The sequence below is a fragment of the Haliotis asinina genome, chromosome 8 (assembly GCF_037392515.1).
Source record: "Haliotis asinina isolate JCU_RB_2024 chromosome 8, JCU_Hal_asi_v2, whole genome shotgun sequence".
Lineage (NCBI taxonomy): Eukaryota > Metazoa > Mollusca > Gastropoda > Lepetellida > Haliotidae > Haliotis > Haliotis asinina.
Genome location: NC_090287.1, coordinates 21,184,188 through 21,209,353, shown reverse-complemented (window position 1 = coordinate 21,209,353; position 25,166 = coordinate 21,184,188). Strand labels below are relative to the sequence as shown.

The 25,166-nt window shown below is 41.4% G+C and overlaps 1 protein-coding gene across 1 annotated transcript; it reads right to left on the bottom strand.

Annotated features, from left to right (window-relative positions):
- Positions 1-12,939: 12,939 nt before the first annotated feature.
- On the bottom strand, positions 12,940-23,963 carry LOC137295153 (N-acetylated-alpha-linked acidic dipeptidase 2-like). The gene is made up of 14 exons (XM_067826474.1): positions 23,734-23,963; positions 22,082-22,370; positions 21,408-21,539; positions 20,723-20,903; positions 19,779-19,872; positions 19,075-19,160; positions 18,613-18,732; positions 18,217-18,302; positions 17,944-18,007; positions 17,536-17,603; positions 16,066-16,149; positions 15,412-15,577; positions 14,046-14,127; positions 12,940-13,066 (listed from the first exon to the last, which is right to left on the bottom strand). The coding sequence occupies exons 1-14, from the start codon at positions 23,961-23,963 to the stop codon at positions 12,940-12,942; spliced, it is 1,809 nt and encodes a 602-aa protein (XP_067682575.1).
- Between the last annotated feature and the right edge of the window lie 1,203 nt (positions 23,964-25,166).

The following is a 25,166-nucleotide window of genomic DNA, read 5'->3' as shown; positions in this document are numbered from 1 at the left end:
CTGTAGGGATGGTGAGGTAGCTTAGTGGTTAAATGTGTTCGCTCGTCCCGCAGAAAACCTGGGTTCGATTGCCCATATGGGTACATTGTGAAGCCAATTTCTGGTGTCCCTCGCAATAATCTTGCTGGAATATTGATAAAAGCGGCGTAAAACTAGAATGAGCCAGTCTGTCCAGGATCTGTATGACTACACTTTAATAAAACCCGGACCCGGAGCTAGGGTTTCTTAGTATCAAACACAGGATAATAATCAACACAATCAGGGCATCGAATTGTCATTGCAGGGATGGACCTGCCCACTGGATCTCTTGGCCCTATTACAGCCAAACAATGAACAACAGTGACTGCAACAGAAATTCTCAGAACCGAAATATGCTACATTTTTTATACGAATAAGGTAAAACCAACTTCTATGGATTAGTCAACTTCTTCATTGCAATGTGTGCGACGTTTCGCTGTTGGTACTAACACAGTATCACTACACCGTAACGTCACATACATTGCAATCAGTAAGTTGTCTGTCCATATAACCTGGTTTTTATTCATCTTCACAATTTCTAAAGTACCTCTCAAAGACATATTGTACACGTTTGACGGTAGTAGAAACCTCTTGTATTCAGGACATACAGTGAAACCTTATCAAACCAGAACCTCTTAGTAAGGTGCCTTGCGATTTATCATGCAGGGCAACTCGTATAGATGTGGTAGATATACAATATATAATCAATGAAAAAATACATACAGTGGAAATTCGTTTATCTCAAGGTCCTCGTATCAAAACTATATCGAGTAATCTGCAGTTAGGAACAAGCAAAACTTCTTTGTTGGCCCAGTGGTTAAAGCGTTCGCTCGTCATGCTGATGACCCGAGTTCGATTCTAGATATGGGTACAATATGTAAAGCCACCATTAGGTGTGCTTCGTATTGATGTTTATGGTGTATTGCTATAAGCGGCGTACAACCATCCTCTTTCACTTACGATATATCGAGTATTTGTGGGACTTCCACACTAGGCATCGCTGTAAATGAGCAACAACCACACAGTTTCGCCTCGCTAATGCAAATGGGTGTTTCCGTTCAACCAGTCCAGATGAGCGGTTTATTACTGTTATCATTCATTGAATACTGGTATGATAACCTCGTATTGCTCAGATTGCCAGGGTATATATATATCCTGTATACATATGATGGCAGCAGATGGTGTGAATGTGTGCTTGTGCGTTACATTGTATTAGTTCACGGTGATTCATAATCATGTTGCTTTGAACATATTTTATCGAACTACTTTCACTGTGATTCTGTTATACTTCTATTAATAGAAAGGCTCTTGTTGTTGACAAATAGAATGTAATATGGATTTTTTTGTTACATTTACTGCCATCCTGGTAGAGTTTGTTTATAAGATCTCGCCATGTTGATACAACGTCACCGAATGTTTTGCAGTCTTTCGGTGTATTAGCTTTGACATCTAAACATGCCATATTTTAGCATATCCCCAAAATATCTTCACCTCTGTGACCTTGAAGTAAAGAGCAATTAACAATCCGTGTTACAGGTACATTAGAGCGATGTTTTCCCCTCTGACAGATAATTGAATAACATCAGATAATTTCTATCCAACAAACTTCTTTCAGATAAAGGTTAATGAACGACTCTCAGTTGATGCACATCACGTGACAATATCTTCATCGTGTCACGTGCTGTGTTTATCGCCGTGTGGGGGTCACGTGACTTGTACGACGTAAGCGGAGGTCAACTGAAGATAGAAAGCGATTACAGTATTAGCTTGATTAATGCAATAATAGAAATGTGACTCATTCCTGGCCTGGTACGACGGACAGCGCTGCACTGGACGATGGTCACGTGACTGCTGAGATTTGTCGCCGAAGCTCAGGACAACGCTTTTGTTCTTTTGACGTCGCTTCTTACTCAGCACCAGACGTGTCCGCTGTATGACGCTGCTTGTCAGATGTGATTCGTAATCCGCTAACCGTCAGACGAACAGAAAGTTTATGACAGATGTCTTGACAGTAAATGTAGTGTATTTGTTGAAAGAGAGACATCATGACGAAGGTATTGAACATTTATGAAGCAAATCGCCATGCCTGTCTTGTTAATGCTAAGGCAGCTTTAACTATTTTATAAATAGAAGAAAGAGAAGAAATATTTCTGACCATGCATTGTATACATGGCTGTTTTATCATAACGTTTTATTGGTGTTTTTTCCGTGTGTGTGTGTGTGTGTTTGTTTTTGTTTTTTGTTGTGTTTTTTTGTATTTTTTTATAAATTGAAAAGTTTAACAGATTTTAACGACGACAGATTTCTAAACGGTGTATTTCATATCTGCAATAATAATGTCATTAGGCCTGGTAATCTATTGGAAACACGCGATCAAACAGGGCTTACAGCAGAATCCTTGCTCTAAAGGCAAATGTGATTTTGTTGGACTGTCTTGAATGTAATATAAACTGTATATCAAGAGAACCAAGAATTGTATCATAACGTTTTTTTTCCGATAGAAAATATCTTTCCGTAAGCGATGCAATGCAAAAGAAATGAACTTGTAACATAACAAACATATGTTAAATGGCATCTTAGCCATCTTATCCCTGAAAATCAATCTATTTCCTTCCTTCGACACATTTTTTTTAAAAAATCAGTAGGGTTGTATGACTGCATATACAATTTTTATCCTTGTCTTTAATGCATAATTCAATGGCGGGATGTTCGATTTTTATGTTTCAATATACAGTGAGCATCACTTGGGTATAATGTTTACATGTTAGCAAAACCTCAAAGGCAAACTGCAGACTAAGGGAGATAACTCCAAAACTGTTCCCATGTGAGATTTTACTTCGTACAACTCTTCATTCGTGTTGTTACAAAATCGTAATTCGAAAACCGTTTTTTTCCGTTAGCCGTTATAATTTCCAAATTATTAACTGTGATATAACATATCTTATGTTCATTGTGGTGAAGAGCAAAATAAAACAATTTTAATTTGCCACAATAGTTCGAGCTACGTTTTAAACCCGATTACAACTTCATTCAAGTCTAACCATATTTGATACAGACTAAGCCCTCTACAGCGATAAAATCAATTTATTATGCAAATTAAAATTCTTTCAAAAAGAATTTCCGGATTTCCAGACATTTCCTATTTTTCGTCAATAAAAAATATCATGTTTCAACAGAAACATGACACTGACATTGAAGAGGCTAAAGTCTCCAAAATATAACAAAGTTCCCCCGAAATCAATATTTCAAAATTTAGAAAATGTCTTCAAGAACAAAAATTCTGGTCAAGTTAGTGAGAGTTTGCAGAGGTCACCGTGAAGTCCTGATGATTAATAACTGGATTCCAGCGTTAATGACTCATCCCAGCTCCCCCAAAGCATATCTCTGATTGTAGTTGTGGTCCCTGTTCTACTCGGGGTTGTCAGTCGTTGTAGTGAAGTCCTAGTTCACCTCAAATCGCATAACTCCATGCATGACCCGATTAATCATCCGACATCGCTTGTGAAGGGACATCCCCCTCCCCTTGTTTAACCCACTCCTAACATCAAGGGGCCGGCTTTGAAACAATAGGGGGGAGTCCCTTTGTTTAGAAATAATCATCAGTTGCTCCGTTGTGACTAAAGAACATTCAACTTTGAAGAAAAACAATTTATGCCCTGCTTTGTTGAAAAATTTTACGCTTTAGAGATCTGGACTGCGACGAGTTGAGATTGCATCATAACTCTATCGCGACGGTTTGTTAAATTCTTTGAAGTTGCTTATGCGACCGATGACCTTGCCAAATTTCAATAGGAAATTATTATGAGACTATGCTGGATTAGGAAGAATCATTTGAACTCTGATGAACAGAGGATTCATTCAAAGGCGAATTGGTTTTTAAACGGTAAAACCAAATGGATTCTATTTGTTCTTTTGCGTGATCTCTGTATTTGGTCGTTATCATTTGCACTTTATGAAGCTTGAATAATTCCGATGGAATTTGATTGTGGGTTTTAATTAAGAAGGAAATTTACTGCAAACAATTTGCGACGAACAGTACAGTGAAACTTCGAAACGCGCTCCAACAAAAACGACCCTGCATTTTGTGGGGGGAAAATGAGCCATTGTTGTGGTATGTACAGTCGAATGTGGACGTTTAAAATGTACAAATAACGATGAATTGATGTGTCACGAGATGAATACACACACATAATTGATAAGGATGTTTTCCATGATGCGACATATTATAAGTTGTTCACTGGTCACTAGGGGACCATGGGTTCAGGTCCAGGGCGAGGGGAACATAAACAAACATCGAGGGCACCTCTCAACCCATGGTCCCGAGGGACCAACGAACAACGTATTTATATTACCGAACACCTTAATGTTTATTATGAACTGTTTGAAGCATGGGTAATCTGATCGTTCACTTCAGCCAACCTGTGTGAATCAAACGATTCGAATCTTGCTGGGGGTAGGGGGGAGGGGAGTGGGGTGGGGGGGTCCCTTAGGTATTGTCTTAGTAAAGTCGCCGCGATGTAAATCCCCATCTTAATATTCACAGGGACTACACTTCAACGTTTAGTCAAAATTGATTTATTGGAAAGAGATTCAAATGTTTTCGTAGCCATCGCAAGATTTTGCGGGACGAGAGGAAAACCAGATGCAGAGTTATCTCCCTTCTATCGATTTGCATTCGCAAAACATCGGTTATTTCCGTGCATCATGCGTCATTTTAATGTTATTCGAGATGAAAAAAAAGTAACTACCACGAAGTACCGAATGAGTTGCCCTTGGCAGCGCGGTGTATTGCCTCGCTTGTATATGGGGTAAATTGAAAATAACAGAAGAGCGCTCAGCCCGACAGAGAGCGACATTTATGTGTGAGGTAAGATAAAATATGTGATGCCCATTTCTGGTGTCCCCTGACGTGATATTACTGGAATATTGCTAAAGCGTCGTAGAACTAACTAAACTCATTCACTCAGTTATAAGATGACGTGCGTTTATGACCCATACAGACTTATTCGTGCTGTACACTTGACGGTAGCAGAGTTTGTAGTAACTAAACTACCGGCCACTGACGATCACAGTACCATATGTTGTCGGTGTTCGACTGACGCAGCTGTGCCACATACCATCAGCATTGCCTTGGTTTCCAACTCCGGAATGTTCGATAATAGTATGTCGATGGGTCCGATTATTTAAAGTTTAAAGTACCCTTAATACACTTTTCATACATTATTTATCATTCATGTATCTGCAATATTTTTCTCACCCTTGTCCAGCCGCGATTAGGTGAAACATTCTTCATGCAGCTTAAAGCAACATTTACCATGTGCACTCGCCTACTGTCACTCAACGACAAATACAAGTCTTACTTCACGACGTTGATTTTTTTAATAAACATAAAAATAGACTAGATGTTGTTTGAAAGGTATATGATATAGTAAATTGTTTCTGACAAACAAACCTACATTGCCAAACATAGGGTGCCTCCAAACGAACTTGTTTTCAAAACTAGCGTGTTTGGAAAATTCACGCGAGTTAATTATCATTGTTAATTATCACACTGGCAAGGTTTAATTATTGCTTTGTTTGATGTGCAACTTGAACCTAAGATGAAGTAAAGCGATCCCCGAGTTAAAACCCAGGGGCGGGATTCGCTTATACCCCAGTGTCTTAAACCACCGTACAGAATGCTCCCCCGGGCATAAAAAACACGCCCTTTTATTCTTCAGAAACCTTTCTTTGTTTATTTTTCTGCAAATTGTATTCAGTGATTTTGTACGTCTAGTCTCCAGAGCATCCAAACCCGTGACTAACATTTGTGATGAGTCACGGGCTTTTGTCACGATGGGATCTTATGACATTGGGGACCCAAATTTCTATTGTCCTTCAAATGACCAAGCGCTTCTCCTATTTGTCTTCGAGATTGTCTCCCTTTGTTGCAGACCTCCCTTGCCGGTCATATTTAGACAGAGGTAATGTGTCATTCACAATTAACACATAATCGCAACTGACGAGGCTCAATTTTCCGCGGACAAATTCGACTTTTTTAACACAGCATTCCTTTGAATGTAACGTTGCTCGCTCGACGAATTCCTGAGGATGCGTCCCTGGTCAAACGTAAAAAGTTGCCCGATCGATGATTGTTAAAGTATTGAGGTTGTCGGGATGTCGGTTGCCGATTTAGTACAATGAAATGTGTCGGCATCCCTTTCGGTAATTGACACGTTTGTCAGGGAGAGGAAAGTTGATAGATCTCAAACATTAGAAATGCATTTCATTCTCCTAATCCGACAAAATCGGGACATGTCCTGCAATTTCTTGTTAGCGAACACAAAACTTAAAACACAAAACAGTGACGTCATCCCTTGTTAAGGTCCGACGGACGTCGCCAGTAATTAATTGTCTTTGTTTCTGTGTAAAATCCATTACAGAAAATTGGTGATTAGTGCATTGATTAGTATTCTTTGATTTCTTTTTATACTTTAAAAATGATCTGATATCGATGGGACATGATACCAGAATGACATTGATAAATCATTAAAAGCCAAGTTTCACATTGCAATACAGCACTTGTTCATTGTGTGGAATGAAAAATGTCTGTTGTCGATATCGTTTCGCCCCATACACAATGTTCATCTATCTAATATCCAGTGTTCGTTATGACCATAGTAATTATTCGACTATTACTGTATTAGTTACTCATTCCAGAACTATGTATCAGCTTAATGTCATTTATTCATTTTGAAGAACGCCGCAGTTGCCAATTATCGAGTCAGGAAACAGTTCCAGGACAGTATCGTCGCTTTGTAGAACGGGACGGGGGCAGTTTAGTGTTTGACATCATCAGTAACAGCCCACGCCGCCGGCAGGATACGATGATTAGCTATGAACAGATTGTCCAGGCATGACTCCTCGGTCCATTAATTCGCATTTTACAAGTTTCTCTCTATTCTATATTCTCACCCGCGATTCCAAAGGCAAGGAACATATAATATTTGTTTTTTGTTTAACGCCGCACTCAGCAATATTCCAGCCAAAATGTCAGAGGTCTGGATCAGACAATCCAGTGATCAACAGAATCAGCACCAATCTGCGCAATTGGGATACGATGACGTGTGTTAACCAAGTCAGCGAACCTGACCGCCCGATCCGGTCAGTTGCCTCCAACACCAAACACTGGATGCTGAAGACCAGTTTGATGAATAAACATATTTTATTCAGCATTGAAAGGGATTGGGCACAGGTTATTCAAGTTCTTAAAGGCCTCTCCAGAAAATTACATGGAAAAAATACATGTAATGGACTATGAACAGAAGACTACATATTACACATTAAGAGCACTTTTAACCCGGATCATGAGTGCAAGTTCTCGATGAGATACAGCCTGTAGACTGAACCTGAAGGTAACAGTGTGACGGTGTTTTCAGAAAAAATGAAGGTTTGGTAATGTGTCGGATTTTGAAGTAGAAAATTGTATGTTTTGGTTTGATTTTATCGATCATTAATAAAGCTGTTCATTTCATTTTGCCCACTAGTTTACTTTTCAGCCGATCCAAAATTTCTCGTGGGAAAGTGAAAGAAGACACTTGTGTAAGGTTACACCAAATTCCAGTTCCTTGTTTGATAAGAAAACTGAATATTTACTGAGTATTTACAACTGAACTTTTATGTTTTAAAATATAGACATACTTTCAAAAGTATTTCTATGTTTCATTACGAAGTTTTGGCAGTTTTGATCCAACTAAGACGTAACAAACTGACCCTGTTTGAAAAGGTCGCAAATTGATTCACAGTTCATCTTGCTGGTTGGTTACATCTGTTATATGGGCTCTGCGAATATTAAGTGTATTTTGTAACTTACAATGTGATTTGATAAAATATCAAAATATCAAAAAGCCAAACCTTGCCAGTGGCCGAGACTCGTTTAGAGATTTCCACGATTTCCAGATTTCCGTTTCTCAGAGCACGTTGTACCAAAGACCACGACGTGTTTTCAAGGAATAGAAGGAGTGTAGTGTATATATGAGTGCAATATACAAGTGAGTAGATGTATCAAATAACACTGAATATTCATGTATCAAGCTGAATGAGTTGATCTCAAAAGTCTGCACTGGTTACTGTACTATGTTGCGCAACAGGACAACCCAGAACCTAGTCAGTATGAAACGATCGAGACTTCTGTGATCAATATTTTTAATTCAGACCTCACCTGTAAGGAAGTGAGTGAGTGAGTGAGTTTAACGACACTTAAGTTAGACCGAGAAGCATGGTTGAAGCCAAGCTCATGGTTACACAACACCAAATGTTTTCCCATAGACTTCTATAGTAACCTTATATTTTTTTTAAAAAAATATCCAGGCTATCAACAGCCGTTCCATGTACACATGGGCACAGTCTGGCCTCTAAGCTACAATAAAACACAAGTTGTGGCCAACTTGTCCGGCACATTTGCCAACCACAGGAAGCGGAACACATCAACCCCCAGCTCCGCACCGAATGTCACCTACTTCAAAATATATGTACACACATAAGCATAACCCATGGTGATAAAAATAACAGCACTAAATACTTAAAATTGTGGTCAATTTTAATAACAGGGTGGATGTGCTTTTAAAACACATACACATCTTACACTATTTCATCCAATCACAGCTGTCACAGGCCTCTGTCCGTTTGAGCATGTGATACTGATATAGTGTAGTGGAACCTCATGATGCGACTTCATTTAATCATTACTTTAATGGCCAAGGGTCGCAACTCTGTAGAGGTAAGAGCGGAATCTTGAATCAATGGGCCACAGGTGCTTATCACTGGCCAGTCGAAGGAATTGGCGATACAATTGTTGGATACTAATGTGCAGCTGTTGTAACCCACCAAGACTCAGATACAACCACGTTTGTCTTGCCACTCTCCTAGGCCACAGACATAGGGTCCGTGTTCCGGAGAATCCAAGATTCGTTCACGTTATGACGTTAAAGAATGGGAGTTAAGGTTAACCTAAGTAAAGGTTGCTTTGTGAAAGGAGCCCCTGCTTTGTTAAAACCATATTTATTCTCTTGGGTTTCACAGATGAGTTAAACATAAACGATCTGCGCCATAGTTTACCTTCCCTTCAAACACGTTTACTGAGGATTCACGTCGTGCCCATTCTAAAATATAGGTCAAATCAACGCTGAACCCAATTCTCTCGTCTCACTCACTCCACTTATACTAAAATCTGTCAACAAAAGCCTCATTAAGTCGAAACATCGTTTAAGACGATAATATTTACTATGGTCGCGATAGCGTCCCTATCGGCACTGACAGACGTACCCGGTTATCTCGAATAAGTACAACACGAAAGATAGCCAATTGAGATCTCAACACACAGCATCAGATTACACATCGATTTTCCCAATGACCGTGAAGCTATCAGTGCTGAAAAACCAAAGAGCATAGCAAGTGGGTGTCTGTTTACATTTACTCTGCATCCAGCTTTCAGCACCGGAAACAACAATAATGGATTGGCAGGGATGCTGTTTCAACGCATTCATGAATAAATACAGATAAAGAGGTGTGAGTACTGAATGTTGTTTACACTGTGATAAATTACATTTCAATTGAAAGGGTTGTTTGTGAGTTATTGACGAAAACAGCTTTGACATCTCCTGGTTGATTAGTCACTATATACTTGTTACAGGGCTCTATGGGTGGGCTGATGTAGAAGTAATCCCATGCTAATGTGACCATTACAAGCACTGTCAAGCTAATGTTAAACATTCCCCCACCAACCCCGGGTGATCAGACCAACTTCACAAGCTAGCCAGTACCACTGAAACACCTCAGTACCCCAAAACATATCACAGATGGCAAGGTCAGTGTAGTAGAACACATGCTACAGACCTCCAGGACAGTGTTGTAGAACACATGTCGAAAACTGCCCGGACAGAGTTATGAAACACTTGCCACAGACTGGCAGGACAGTGTTGTGAAACACATGCCACAGACTGTGGGTGATAAAGCGGACACTCGTGAATCCAGCAGTGCCAATATTGTGGTGTAAAATACATGCCACAGACTGTCGATACCACGGACATTCGTGAATCCAGCAGTGCCAAGACTGTTGTAAAACATAGAACCGAGACCACAGACTGTGTGGTGAAACACTAGCCACTGATTGTCGGTGATAAAACGGACACTCGTGGATCCAACCGGGCCAAGACTATTGTGAAATATATACCAAACGATCACTTTGATAAAACCACCTTTCATTCCAAGGTCAGTCAGTGCCATCTCGATGAGTGCCAAGATACTCGTGTACACAAGCTAGCTTCCTTTTACCAGCAACGACTACCATTTCGAGAACAGCTTAGTTTCTGGTCTCCACCATGACCGACGAAACTGACCTACCCCCTGTGTTCTTCTATGTCTATATCAGTCTTGATGTCATCGCCATATTGAACAGTGTCTTGATTCTCGTAGTGTTACTGAAGTCTCGTATGCGGACAGAACCGACAGGGAGGTTGTTGGTAAACCAGGTCTTTTGTGACATGGCCATGGGGGTCATGTACGTCACTATGTCCTCTCAAAACATCATCAACGGCGACATGATTTGGTACATCCTGCAGAGCAACATCGTCATCTACAGTCTCTTAAAATGCGAGTCGTTTCAAACCCTTGCTTCCGTTTCTGTAATATTGTACATCGCCATTTGCAAGCCAACGGTGTATACCCGAGTTGTTACCCTGCGGAATATTGTTCTATTCATCGCCATCTCGTGGTGCGTTAACGTCGTATTCTCATCTCTCATTCTGCTGGGATCGACACATGATGGCAAGATTACGTCTCAGTTTAAACACACAGCCAAACACCAACCATGGCTGGCCGTTGTCCTCATCCTGCTTCTTGTGATCCTACCACTGGGGACGGTAATATTTTGCTATTCATCAATCTGGGTGTACATCTGTAAGTTGCGCCGGGCAGTGTCAGCAGCAGGATCCTCCTGCCAAAGCAGCGTCAAGTACTACCGTTGTGCACAAGGACTGATGATGATCTCCGTGATTTACATGACGTCATATCTTCTTGTGGTCGCCAGCAGCTTTGTTGACGAAACGCATGACGATTCACATGACCACAGCCAAGACGCTATGATCATAACGTTTAGACTAACTGCAAGTATTGTTCATTATACTTATACATGTCTCAAGTTCCTTCTATTTATATTGTGTTATCCAGATTTCCGGGTTTGTGCCAAAAAGCTCTTTTGTTTGATAAAACCTGAGGATAAACCAGCAAGTCAGAGTTAAACTTGATTTTAATATCTTATTATTATTCCTTGTCGCTCTTTTTCAATAATATCATCTGCGTTTACCTCTGATGTATATCCGCTGCTTCGTTTGGACCCTATTCATTGTAAACGATGTGTTAAGGGACCGTTCATTAAGCCACGCACGCACGCACGCACGCACGCACGCACGCACGCACGCACGCACGCACGCACACATACATACATATACTAGCATGGCCATATATAATGAACGGTCGTTAATGAGAGATCAATCATAAGTTTCATTGTTGTCCTAATGTCCACCGAAATATGGTAGAGGGTGCTGCTGTCAAAAAGAATTTTGAAAAGAACGGATGGCTGTTTTGTTCAACGCGTTGTTTGGAGATGTGGCAAGAAGAAATGTGTTTGGAATGATTTCAGAAGAAAGCAGTGAAAAAAATGTACACTTCTCAGAAGTTCAATTATTTTATTTTGTAAATCCAGGCTGGCTTTAAACAAACCAAATCCATCTTTTAATTGTATATTCTGTCACGATTAAACATATATACTCTGTCAATCCATTTACAAACAGACAATAGGATGTTGCTTGACTCTTGTATATTTATTGTGATGAGGATGTGTAGTACAAACAAATATTTATATGCTTGCCAATGAGTTATTAATGTTTTACAAAGTGTGACACATCTTTGAGTGTCGAAGCTGCTGATTGGATGACGAAAAGGAGAACAGAAAAATGGTGTTTTATACGTTCCCATTGGTCGTCTTGATCATGTGATGTTTCCAGCTCGAAAATCAAATCTGCAAGGCCAGGAAAACTCGATCCTTCGTAGATGTTCAGCATACTTGGCGCCAAGAACACGTGTCTGAAATTTGTAAGCATTGTGCTCTTTCAGTTCCTTGGAGGGGTATACTCTCCTCAAACGTTACATAACATTCGTTTTACATGCTATACTGCCAAACAGGGATACGTTGGGCCGGCGCAGAGAACGCGTTTACGAGATGTAGGCAATGCACGGCAATGAGAAAACCCCTTTGGTTTGTGAAAGGGAGAGCAGATGTAGGGAAGTGCACGTGCAGTGCTTGACGACGAAATTAACTCCGAACGTAGCTGCACAAGTCATGCTTACGTGGCCGGTGTAGCAAGTCGGTAATACACTACACTTGATTGCGGACTACCTAGGGCCCCTTCGCTCTCAATGGCAAGTGGCAGTGGCACTCACACATGATAATACGGGTGAATTGTCAGGTTGGTGCTCAGCTTACCCTTGTTTGCCAGTTGTCTATCCTCCATGGGTCATGGTAAATCAGTTACTGAATAAATCTGCAACTGTAGGTGTTCTCTAACCTACTTTAACTTGAATATAGTATATCTGCGAAAACAATGTATGCGCAAGGTGCGTGAGTTTTGTCTGCTTTAACGCAGCATTCAGCCATATTCCTGGTATGTGGAGGCGGAGGCGGCAAATCGGGTCTGGACCACGCATTCCAGTGATCAGCAGCATGAAGCAAAGTGGATCGACTATATAGATAGTTCTGAACAAGGTAAAGTGAATGATGTTCATCATATCAATGTTTTCAATATAAACTGACAAGGAAATATAGTCCTGTGACACACATATCGGAAATTGAAATAGCTCATAAATCCATGATTCCATTACAACACATTACAACACATTTCGCCACAGACTGCGTACATACCGGAAGTAGGACCGGCCCGGAAGTCCCGCGGGGTCAATAAAGGCTCTCTCCAGCTGCATCATCTGGTCATTGACCTTGCGTATAGCCAGGGGGCTGCGGAAATAAAGCACCTTCGATTTGGACAAAATTGGAATTGTTTCAAGACTGTCTTCAGGAAATTGGTGGAATTGGGGTTTTTAGTGAAGTAATTATCAATCCAGACCGTTGTCTTATAGAAGGCCAGGAGTTTGTCCTAATGCCCTTGTTACCTGGAGCTCCTTTCACAAAGCAACCTTTACAAAGGTTAACCTTAACCCCCATATTTTAACACTGCACCACGGTTACCTTACTGACTTACAGTCACCTTTACGATTTGTGAAAGGAGGCCCAGTATGGGAAGGAAGGAACATCTGTGTGATATTTACAACTTATATCAACTTATAACTTATTAACTTTTATTCTGTCGATGTATAACCGTAGGTATACTTATATATTACTAATGGTTGAATGGTGATGGTGTTTTGGACCGTCAGCTACATTTTCAGTTAGCCTCATCGTATCCCCACCAGCGATATAGTGGTTAATAACAAGAGCAACTACGAACGTTCACGCCGGCGTGCTACCACCTCATCATGAGCTGTTTGTTAGCCATATGGTCACCATGTGGTTGTCATATGGCGCAGAGTCTCGCCCGGCCCTGAATTAGCTGCGTTTTAACCCTTTGATGAGGATACTAATATAGTTCACGGATACACATATTCATAGTTTGCAAGAGGAATGTGCTTAAGCGCCGTGGAAACATAAACATATCTTCATTAATGTAAGTGACAATATATGAACAGATAAATTCACAGCTTTAAACACATCATTACACAAAAATGGAATGGATGCGTCTTGTTCTGCGACTCAGACTTTTACAGCGGACTGGATGTGGCTGTGTCTGGGACGGGCAAACGAGTGGTTGACAGCAAGAACATCTATGCAATATGTTCTGCACTTCGACACCAGATCAGAGATGTATACCGTAAGCTCCCAAAGGAGTATGTAACGAGTAGTGCATTACGCTTCTGTATCAAAAACTAAATAGACTTACTCATTTTTGTTGATTGTTGTCATTTGTTTCATGAAGTCATCAGCAACAGTTTGAAAATCTTCAATGTTTCTTTTCAAAGCAGCTGAATAAACAAAGTAAACAACAGTAATGAGATTGTGGCAAGAATATATGAGTACAAGTACTTTGACGCTTCGTGAGTCCGTGTATGGTAGTGGTCCAAGTAGAACAAAATGGCTGAAGCTAGGATTTAAACCCGAGATTTTATTTATAGAACATTTATATAGCGCACGTAGCCACGCAACTAGTACATGCTCAAGGAGCTGGTATTTTAACCCTCTATCATTGGATGTCAATCACAACGGCACATCGTATTATCTATCTCAACTCCAAGGGGAACATAAACCGCTCGCTGTAACTAGGCGCACTGAGTTATTGCGGCTTTATCATCCGAGGTACCCATTCACAGTTGGGTGGACTCATAGTCACAGTACTTTGTGTACCCGCAACTAGGTGTTATGTGGTCACCATCTGATCATATGTGAACTGAGTTATTGCGGTTTTATCATCCGAGGTACCCATTCACAGTTGGGTGGACTCATAGTCACAGTACTTTGTGTACCCGCAACTAGGTGTTATGTGGTCACCATCTGATCATATGTGCACTGAGTTATTGCGGTTTTATCATCCGAGGTACCCATTCACAGTTGGGTGGACTCATAGTCACAGTACTTTGTGTACCCGCAACTAGGTGTTATGTGGTCACCATCTGATCATATGTGCACTGAGTTATTGCGGCTTTATCATCCGAGGTACCCATTCACAGTTGGGTGGACTCATAGTCACAGTACTTTGTGTACCCGCAACTAGGTGTTATGTGGTCACCATCTGATCATATGTGCACTGAGTTATTGCGGTTTTATCATCCGAGGTACCCATTCACAGTTGGGTGGACTCATAGTCACAGTACTTTGTGTACCCGCAACTAGGTGTTATGTGGTCACCATCTGATCATATGTGCACTGAGTTATTGCGGTTTTATCATCCGAGGTACCCATTCACAGTTGGGTGGACTCATAGTCACAGTACTTTGTGTACCCGCAACTAGGTGTTATGTGGTCACCATCGGATCATATGTGAACGGATTTGTGGGTTCTGTTTTTGGGTGCACAGGGTTGTGTTCTGTGACAACAATGAAAGAGCACACAAAGTTGACTCCAAGGTTTTTACACCCGGTCACAGGTGGGCTCCATCCCGACAAATCAAGCTCGCTGGATCACTAGCTTGGCGCCTTAGCCAGCTTACCCACCATGTTCCACTGGCTCGGACAGGGAACAAGCATGTACTCTCGGAAACCTGGAACTGTCTAATAATCGTCATTAACTACGTGATATAGTGCGCTACCCACAGTAGTTAGCTATTCTCTGTCGTAGCAGCTCCCCGTGGTTGTTGTCGAGTTCGACCCTGCTCTGTTCCAGCATCACGCCGTAGTCTGAGACGTTGTAGGGAAGGACGAGAGCGTCGGCGAGGCTGCGAGCTAGCTCCACCCATAGTGACGTCACGGATGCGTGGATCTGTGGATGTGCATGACACAACCCTAAATATTATCAACAAGTTGGGTTGGGATAAAATCTGAGTATATTGTAGTTAAAATCCTTCTTTGTTACTTCTGCGACTAGCTTTCTAGAAGTTAAAGAGGCGAAGAATCAGGACATTTTTACGGGTATACAACTTCTTTATTTTGTATTGTTCTCGTTGTCATCAGAATCTATGTCGAAACTAGTGCTATAGGCAGCGTTTCGACATAAATTCTAATGCCGTTATTGGAATCCTTGTCTAAACGTCGCCTATACAGAAAAAAGAAGTTGTATTTCCATAAACATCGTCTTCATTCTACTACTTTGTCAGATTGGGTTCGAGGTTGAAAGATCCCATTTGACCTCAAGATTCAAACTAAGAATCTGGGAACATGCAAAATGAAACATAAACAATAACTGCTACCATCTGAAAACCGTTCACGCAGCATGTTCAACTGACCACTACAATGATGAACTATTTTTACCTTAAAATCCGGATCATAGAACTTCTCCATGGCGTAGAATGTCTCATACACAGAATGGTAGAGAGGGTAGGAGGAGAGGAGGGCCTGGAAGTATATTCAGCATCAGTTGGGACGTCATAACCGACATCATTAATGGTATAAGATTGTTATATGTTAATGACTGAGTGAGTGAGTGTGTTTAGTTTTATGCCGCTTTCGGCAATATTCCAGCCGAAAGCTGGGCACACCGGAAATGGGCGTGACGAGCTTAAACCGCTTTAACCACTATCGCTCGATTCGCCCCCATTAATGGATTAAGCGAATGGGTGATTGGAGTTAAATGCCTTGGTCAGCGACAACCAAAGTAACTTCTCGGAACATGACAAACCAGTATCTTATTGAAAGAGGGAACACAATACTCAGTCAACAGGCACCTGGTTATTGCCGCGGGTGACAGACTCTGTAAAAGCGGCATCTTGGCTGTGGCGTCCAGTATTCAACCTCCAGTTGTTACACCTGTCTCCATGATCCGTGAAGATCCCGATTAGAACTGATCTGCTACAGTTACACGTCCTACATACCCGTGAAGGTCCCGCGTAGAATAGACCTTCAGCAACCCATGCTTGCCATAAAGGGTGACTCTGAGGCTACTGACGGGATTAGGTGGCCAGGCTCGCTGACTCATTTGCCACATGTCATCGGTTCCCACTTGCGCAGATCTATGCTCCTGCTGTTGATCACTGGGTTGTCTGGTCCAGACTCGTTTATTTACAGACCGTCGCCATATAGATGGAATATTGCTGCGTGTGGTGTAAAAATAACTCACTCACTTACTCACTACACGTTCTACATGTTATGGCTCACCTGATCATAGGTGTATACCATTCCTGATGACGGAATCCCTGCCTTCTGGATAAACGGGGCGTAGTCCGTACCCGACCCCAGTTTATCGATCCTGAAATTATGAAATAAGGCGAAAAAATGTATTTATTCGATTTAAAGAAAATTATCGTCAAAGTGGTTCTTATCGTAAAAGTTTCACATAATGACGTAATGAATATTCGAAGAATTCACCTCGGTACATCATGTGCCACGCCACTCTTTGTCCAGGGAGTTGTGGTCAGCCAACGATCATAAATTGACCCCTCCGTTCGAGGGTCGTCTACCTATATTAAAACAAATGTGCTAATATTAAACAGAGGGCACTGATAATGCAGTCTAAGAACCGCAAGTCAACGCTGATTACCAGTTGTTATCGTATCTCAGTAGAGTAGATCGATATTCATGGTGCTGCCCAATGGATTGTGTGGGCCCAGTCTGTTTACAGACCACCGCCATATAGCTGGAATACTGCCCAATGCAGCGGGTGAAAACAACAACACTATACCATCCATCCACCTCATACGGCCAGCAAGAGGCAAATACTATCCCAGAAGCCCTGTAAACTCGTTTTAATAAAGGGACAATTATTACCTTGTGTGCGTAACTCACCCTTTTCGTAGCTTCATAAACGGCTCGGTACAACAATGGCGTTGCTGCAATGGCGATCGAGTGATTTCCTAAATAGAGTTATGACAGTAAATACATGGGAAAAGTGAGGATAGTATGGTTTTACGCCGCTCTTAATGCAATTCCAGTAATTTCACAGCGGGAGACACCAAAATTGGCTTCACACATTGAGCCCACATTTGAATTCGACCCTGGATCTTCGGCGTGACGAGCGACCGCTTTAATTATTAGGCTATACCATCGTCCCTGAATAAAAATATCACAATTTGACACCAATCGCGCAACATCGGGGAAAGGAAACCCGTTAATCTGGACAACAATGGGAAGTCTGAATTATCAGGGTTTCACTGTATCAGCAAATCTGGACCAGCTTGCAATGTCCGTCCTTACCACTGACGGCAGTATCGACGTTCAGGTAGGCGACTGTCCTCGCGCCCAGTGTCTTCACGTACTCCTGAAACACAAATATTACGATTTAATAAAAGCTTTTCCTGACGTCTTCACACAGCTATGGACAGCACTGATGGTATGCATGACTATTATTCAATTACTCTCAGCTTTCTACTAGCATGTGATTGAGTGAGTGCGCGATGTTTTTAATTCAGTACGAACACGCGTTTGAATACATAGTTAAGGGGTAGATATTTTTGACTAGTACATTACCTCCACCCATTCGTTGGAGCCCAGCAGTCCGTACTCCTCTGCCCCCCAGCTACAGAACACAATGGATCTGCGGGGGCGCCATTCACCTGAAGAACATGCATTAAGCATGTACCATACACGTGAGCGAGTCGGGTACATTTAGTATCTATACTGAACGGCAAAAGAAACGAAGGTTTCGAAAAATGAAATCTCATAAAAGTAACCGTTCATGTGTGTGTCTTCTGTTTAAAAACTTGACCAAAAAATATTGAGTTGCGTTTCTTTCGCTATTCAGTTTATTATTTCCGATGCATTTGATCATCCTTGTCCTATCAAATCAGATACAACTTTGATGTAATAACTTGGACGGTTTAAAACACCCAGTCTACAAAAAGATGAAAATGGTTGTATACTGACCACTTCTGACCGACTCTGCCACGACCCTGGCCGCTTCCATCATAACCGCAGAACCGCTGGACGGGTCCATTGCTCCAAACACCCACGCGTCTCTGTGGTTACCAAGAATGACATAACGGTCTGAAACATATTTTTACAAATATGTAGTACTTGATATGACAAGATTCAATAAAAATTTATATCAGTTTCTTTGTTTGTGTTTCCCCTTGGGGACAGTAGAGATCATGTCGTTAACCTAGTCACGTCAACGTACATCGCGTTGTGAGTGTCACTTCAGAACAGAAAACGTTGTTAGCCATTGCGAAGTCACGTCTGATTACGTCACGTTGGTAATCGGACTACGCCAAGTCACCTTACGTTAGGCGTTAAGGTAGGAACGTCATCTACTCGAACCTTTTGCTGGCGGGTATCACCCTATGCTGAATTGTACAACACAACACGTCTCGCCGAAGCTTTACCTACCCGGCTCAACGCTCCCCGTGATCACACCGATGGTGTTGTGGATCGTCCGTCTCTGGTTGCTGGTAGAGATCGCCATCTCTGCTTCCCTAGAGAAGGTTCAGCAAACATTATCCCGTGCAACATACACACCCAATTTTAAGCCTTTGAAATAGTTCACTAGTGATTACACTAGACACACGTTTCAGTTTTATAAAATATTTTCGTTTCATAGTGTTTACAGATTCCGAAGTTGGTTTATCCACTCACTTTACAGTCGGATTCGTGAAGCCAGGACCAAATCTGTACTGTGTGTTCATACGACCCTGCCATTCAGACGGTACTAGGTTTCCATCCATTAACCTGATGACAGAAAGTGTCAAGAAGCATTAATGCTCACAGCCTAGATTTTCGAAGCTCTTACTGTTAAAATGGTCGTAGGTACCATACATTAACACTAACGTACGACTATCTTAGCTCCAAGAGAGCTTAAAAAGATTTAGACCCAGCTAGTCACACTTGCACAAAGCGATCTCAGCGCTACGACCATCGTAGGTCTCATACTCTAACTTAGTCCTAAGATGGTCGTAGCGCTAAGATAGCTTGTGCAAGTTGGTCCTGAAGAATATATTATTTATATGAAATATATTTTTGTGAAATACCATTTCGCTAGAGGTTTGTATCAATGACAATATGTTCGACAGGGAATCGACTGAAACCTCCATTACTTCATGAGTTGTTCTGCTACTCCGTAGCTGATGGGATGTACTGGGATCCTGGGAAGATGTGTTATCTCTGACTGAGGAACTCGGTAAGCTGTGCCTGGGAGGGAGATAGTTGACGAGGATTAAACGACATTTTAGCTTAATCATATACGTTACCGTGATAACGTTAACTTCCACAGCTCAGGAACACGAAATGTGGAGCTGGGGAACCAAGAATCATTATGAACGTAAATCTGGTATTCGAACCCATGAACACAGGAACCCGGCACCTTTCACTGCCGCAACTTGGAACAGTAATTCTGGACTTTAGACATGACAGCCCGGGATATAAAGCAAGCATCTGCTCATCTACTGCTGACATTAATCATTTGGTGACAGAGGGGTAAGTAAATAACATCAAATTAAAGACAGTTTAAAACCGCTGTGATAAATACACATTCACAGGTAAAATATGTGTTGAGAACTAACACTACGTACATATAATAGTGGATGGTTTGTGAGTTGCTTAAAGCTGCAGTCGGCAGTGTTACAGCTATACGAAGATGACTTCTACTAATCGAATCCAGACCATACAATTCAGTGGCTAACATTGTGAACCCACGAACCACGTTGTCAGGGAGTGGACTAAATCACCGAACCTCGTCGTCCCGCCCCTGGAGTTTTCCTTAAGAAAGATAATCTGGAATTTCTGCCAACCATTTAAAATCGTCTCAAACGACCAACTTAGGTTCCAGATGACCAGTTCTAATTCCTCAGAGGCATTCCGTTAACACCTTGGAAAGTTCCACCTGTACGAGTTAAGTGCCAACATGTTATAAAAGGGGGCACTCGAGAAATCCTCGACAAGATTGCTTCAATATACCGTCTTAACAAACAGAGGTGTATCCTGGCCCAAATCTGAAGCACCGACAAACCCGGAAACATTCATGTCCCAAGTTATAGCTTACTTATGGATGGGTACCCGGGAGTTTCCGGATCTCCATCAGTTACGTAGATGGAACCTCTCTGAGCCCCCGTAGGAGGAAGCCACCAACTGTTGGGATACACGTCACTAGAGTTACTCCCCTTAGCATAGTCTTCAGGATCGGAGTATATGATGAGTCCAATGGCGCCGTACTTTTGAGCTGCCTTAGCCTTTGGGAAAAATGCAATGATTCATCAGAATGCGATAAGACAGATAACTAGATTGGGCCAACTTTCAATTCCATAAAAATCAAATTAATTCCTTTTTCAATATTTTCATTAATATTTTTATTAATTGGAAATATAAGTTCAAATGTCTTTGAATAGTTTTTGTGAAAATAGCTAAAAGTGTATGACCTCCGCATTATTATTCTTGGTAGATTTTTGCGATACCGAATCAATATAAAGGCGGAGAACATGAAGACTGGGATTGATCCCAGTGAGAATCCAAACCAGGTCTTCAACATGACAAGCAAACACATCAGTCACTCGGCTACTCTACTGCCTGGTGATTTGAAATTAGGTTCAACGGTGCGATCAAGACATGTGCTCTCATTCGTTATACATGGTGCGTGGATGCTTGTATTGTTCCGGACTTACGCTGGTTTGATAACGCTAATCCAGAGACATACCATACCTCAGTTTATCAAGAAGAGCTATCTGAGCAACACGTACCTTATCGCCTCTGAAGATTTTGCCATACCTAGCGATGGCTATCTTGCCCGTGACGTTGACTAAAGCAGTGTCTGTGACGTATTTGAAGTCTTCGTCCCGGCCATAGTTGACATACACTAGTTGCCCCTGAACAGAGAATGTGAAAGCAGCTACATACAAACATGGAGCGTCTTATGCGTATGTAGTAATACAATTATGTAAGTTTAACAATAGTGTGTTGGTGTGCCACTTTTAGCTTTATACCTGTCCCGACGGGGAACTCAATAACCGGCTTGACAGGTTGTGCTGACGTGTGGAGTCGAACCAGGTTCTTCCAAGTAACGAGTCAATCCGATACCAACTAGGCTAGACGGTCCACCAGAAAAGTAGCATATGTGTAAAATGCACTCTCTTGTTTTCGCATGTCCCTTGAGCAAGAATAAACCGCGGCATGACAGGCTCACATTAGCATATCGAAATATTGAAATGCTTATTATATAATAAAAAACACTAGTGCACGACAGTAATAGTTTTCAAACTACGATATCCCATCTTAAAGGAGCTTTCTCGTTGCCTAAGTGCCAAGATGTGTTCTCATTTATGTGTATATAATGTGTGTTGTCCCTTTCTGGTACCCACCGTCGTTATATTCAAGAAAATTGCGGCATGAAAAACCCAACTTACTCTACCTTAACGATTCCTGGCGCCGAGTAAGCAATAAACGGTGGCACGACGTCGGGAACATTCTCTCTCGGCGTCAAGATGGCCTCCTTCTCGGGTGACTCGTACAACAACTCGTCATTCTGGCCTCGTAGGCGGACGACATTAGGTCTCGCGGGATCTGGGTAGGACAGCAGTACGTCATAAGGCGTGATGGCGACGTCATCAAAGCCTTGTTGCATCCATAGGTCAGCTAGTTCCTTTGCCTGTATGTAGTCGGCCGGAGTTCCCGCTAGGTGGGGCTTGGAGGTCAGTTGCCTTTGAGCAATATTAATGGATGTGTGATTCAATAATAGTAAATAACTAGGTATATATGTTATAAAGCATGACTTGTATGTTTCTTGCGACCATACCCACATCTCTGATAACGATTGTTCTCACAAGAACAATAAGAATTCTAACAATTCACATTTCGATGAAAGCGGACTTGAAATTTCAAACATTCTGTGGTGGCCTGTGATTACAACACATGGTATAATAGTTTATACGTGTAGGACGTAAACTTAAGTGCTAACAAAACAAGATGGCGGCCGAAATGGCGGCCAAACTGATTTTTCTTTTTTTTTCTTTTTTAAACAAAAATATGTCTAATCATTTTTCCATCCCCTAGCAACACACATAAGTCAAAATGAAAGTATTCAGAGTGATAGTAGTAAAATTATCCATTTTCATGAGCCCAAGACATCATACTAACTGAAACTGTCAAACAAAATCATTACTGGGGAGGCTACGAAATCCTATTTCTAGGCCTCTTTTGACATGCTCCTCCTAGACTAACACCGTCTTTTTCTTTTTCAGACACCATCACACTAATGTGTAGACATTAATGAGTCAGACAGTAACCTGCAGCTTGACCTGATAAAGTGAATACTAATATATTGCGTGACCGTGTCCCAACAGGTTGGATCTGTTATTGTGAAGGGGTGCACCTTTGTCAGGTGATTGTCACCATGTCCAAACAGCCGAGGCAGGCTTGCCGTTTCGAGAAATCGTCAGCAATGTCCTAACGTTTTAAAAAAAGAAGCTACAGATGGGTTAATGTTTCCGATGTATGCATGCTTCACACGAACGCAACATTAATAACATTCTCTGTTCCCATATTTAACAAGTTAACTCGACCTTCCGTTTGTGCCATTTGACCTCCCGGGTCATGTGTATGTAGAGTAGCTCAGGTCATGCTGAACAAACTTTAACAGGCGACCTATTCAGGGAACGATACGTTAAGTTATCCTTGGTCATATACATGGGAAATATGTACTGTTCTACGGACCGTGTTGCAACATAGACATTTTTAACATAGCGTATTCTTGTTGAGGAGTGGTATCTGGCATATAGTTAGGGAGGTTAGTGCGGAGTGAATGACGTTGTAAGCCATAATCCTCAATATTTGTAACCCTAGGTTAGAAGTCTTCAAAAATCCATGCTTGTCCTATGGGCGACTATTGGGATCGCGTGGTCAGGCTCACTCACTCACTCACTCACACACCCTTGGTCTGGCGATCTGCATGACCAGCATCAACACACAAGACACCTATCAGAACTTGTAACCACCCAATCATCGGTTACTGATGGATTACAGAGGACTAAAGGTACTTCAGAATACCCGCTACAGTCTTCATACCTGAGGTTTTCCCGGATATTTTCCGCCCTGATCCTGGACGTGAGCTTCTCGTGAATGGTGTCGTCTGCTTCTTGAATAATCGCCCGAGGCATTCCGCTCAAATTCGCGCCATTTTCTTGTGGAGGGATGGCGAACTTACCAATCAGAAGACCGACGATGAAGGTGGCCAGAAGACTCACTCCAGCGAAGATCAGCTTCCTCTGAGATCCAGAGACGGTGACCAACGACATGTTGCAAGGGCAAGGAGTCTTCTTCTTGTCTAACCGCCAAGCAAGAAGACGCGTGCGTGTTTGTGCTGAAATGTCGTGATTACCGGCCTTGCCATCAGTTTTACGTGCTTAGGAATATATCAACTATGGAAAGTAGTTCAAGACATCTACGTGTTGAATACGATGAACGCAAAGCAGAGGCCATATTATGCTGTTTCAAAGGCATTAAGAAGTTGGAGACTAGGATCTGTCTCGAAACGTTGTGACCTTGTATAATAAAGAAGTTGAACCATTAAGCATTTTAGCACATAATACGCTTCTATTATATGGTCTCTGCGCAAAGGAATGCGTGTTTTGCTATATGTCCTTGTACAAAGACATTTCATAATCAAGAATTTCAACCGTGTTTTGAATTTTGATCAGGTCATCAATGATATAGCTTTGTCTACAAAAATCGTTTAATGCTTGGTCTAAGCTTATCATAATACCAAAAATTTGTTGTCGGGGAACTATATTCACTTGGTAGGTAGGTAGGTAGGTAGGTAGGTAGGTAGGTCCTGAAGGTAGACAAACAAGAAGTCATCACCTATTCAGGTACAGTACCTTATTAAGCGTAGGGTGTTCCATTATATGTTTATATGAGTAGTGAAAGTGGGAGCAGGCTTAATGGGAAGATACCGCTTAGGTACACCTTAAAATAACCAACAGATGTGTATATTAGTGGCCAGTTTTTATTCGGTGTATTTTAACAGGGGTAATAAAACATCAGCAAAATTACATGAATCATGAATTATTACAAAAACTCTATCACAACGTATATTACACTAAACAATTACAAAGAGTACGGGGAAACAATGACACTTTATACCACATTGAAAATAGAATACACGTGATGTACCGCAACTAAAAACCTGTATGAAAATACATGAAAAAAACTCATACAATACACAATGCAACACAAGTTTCTATACTTCCACCATCCCGAATGTATGTAATTTTGTTTTGCTTAATCTGAACTAATTATATCCTATTGTTTACTCTTTTCTATCTACACTTCATTGCTACGTTAGTACCTCATGGTCTCAATTATGATAACAACTTTACTAGTACACTTCACGGTGTAATTTAATAATAATAATAATGAAATCAACAAACAACTGAGAATGCAACAGTAAATTGGACATACTTTAAGAACATGCAATAGATAGAGTGAACATGGCTTAC

Bases quoted from the DNA above. Each gene is read 5' to 3' on its own strand.
- LOC137295153 (XM_067826474.1), bottom strand. From the start codon at position 23,963: ATGTCGTTGGTCACCGTCTCTGGATCTCAGAGGAAGCTGATCTTCGCT. The intron at 21,540-22,081 runs GTAGAGTAAGTT...TTCTCTGTTCAG, and splicing joins CGGCGCCAGGAATCGTTAAG to GGGCAACTAGTGTATGTCAA. The intron at 18,733-19,074 runs GTAGGTAAAGCT...AATATGTTTCAG, and splicing joins CACGGGGAGCGTTGAGCCGG to ACCGTTATGTCATTCTTGGT.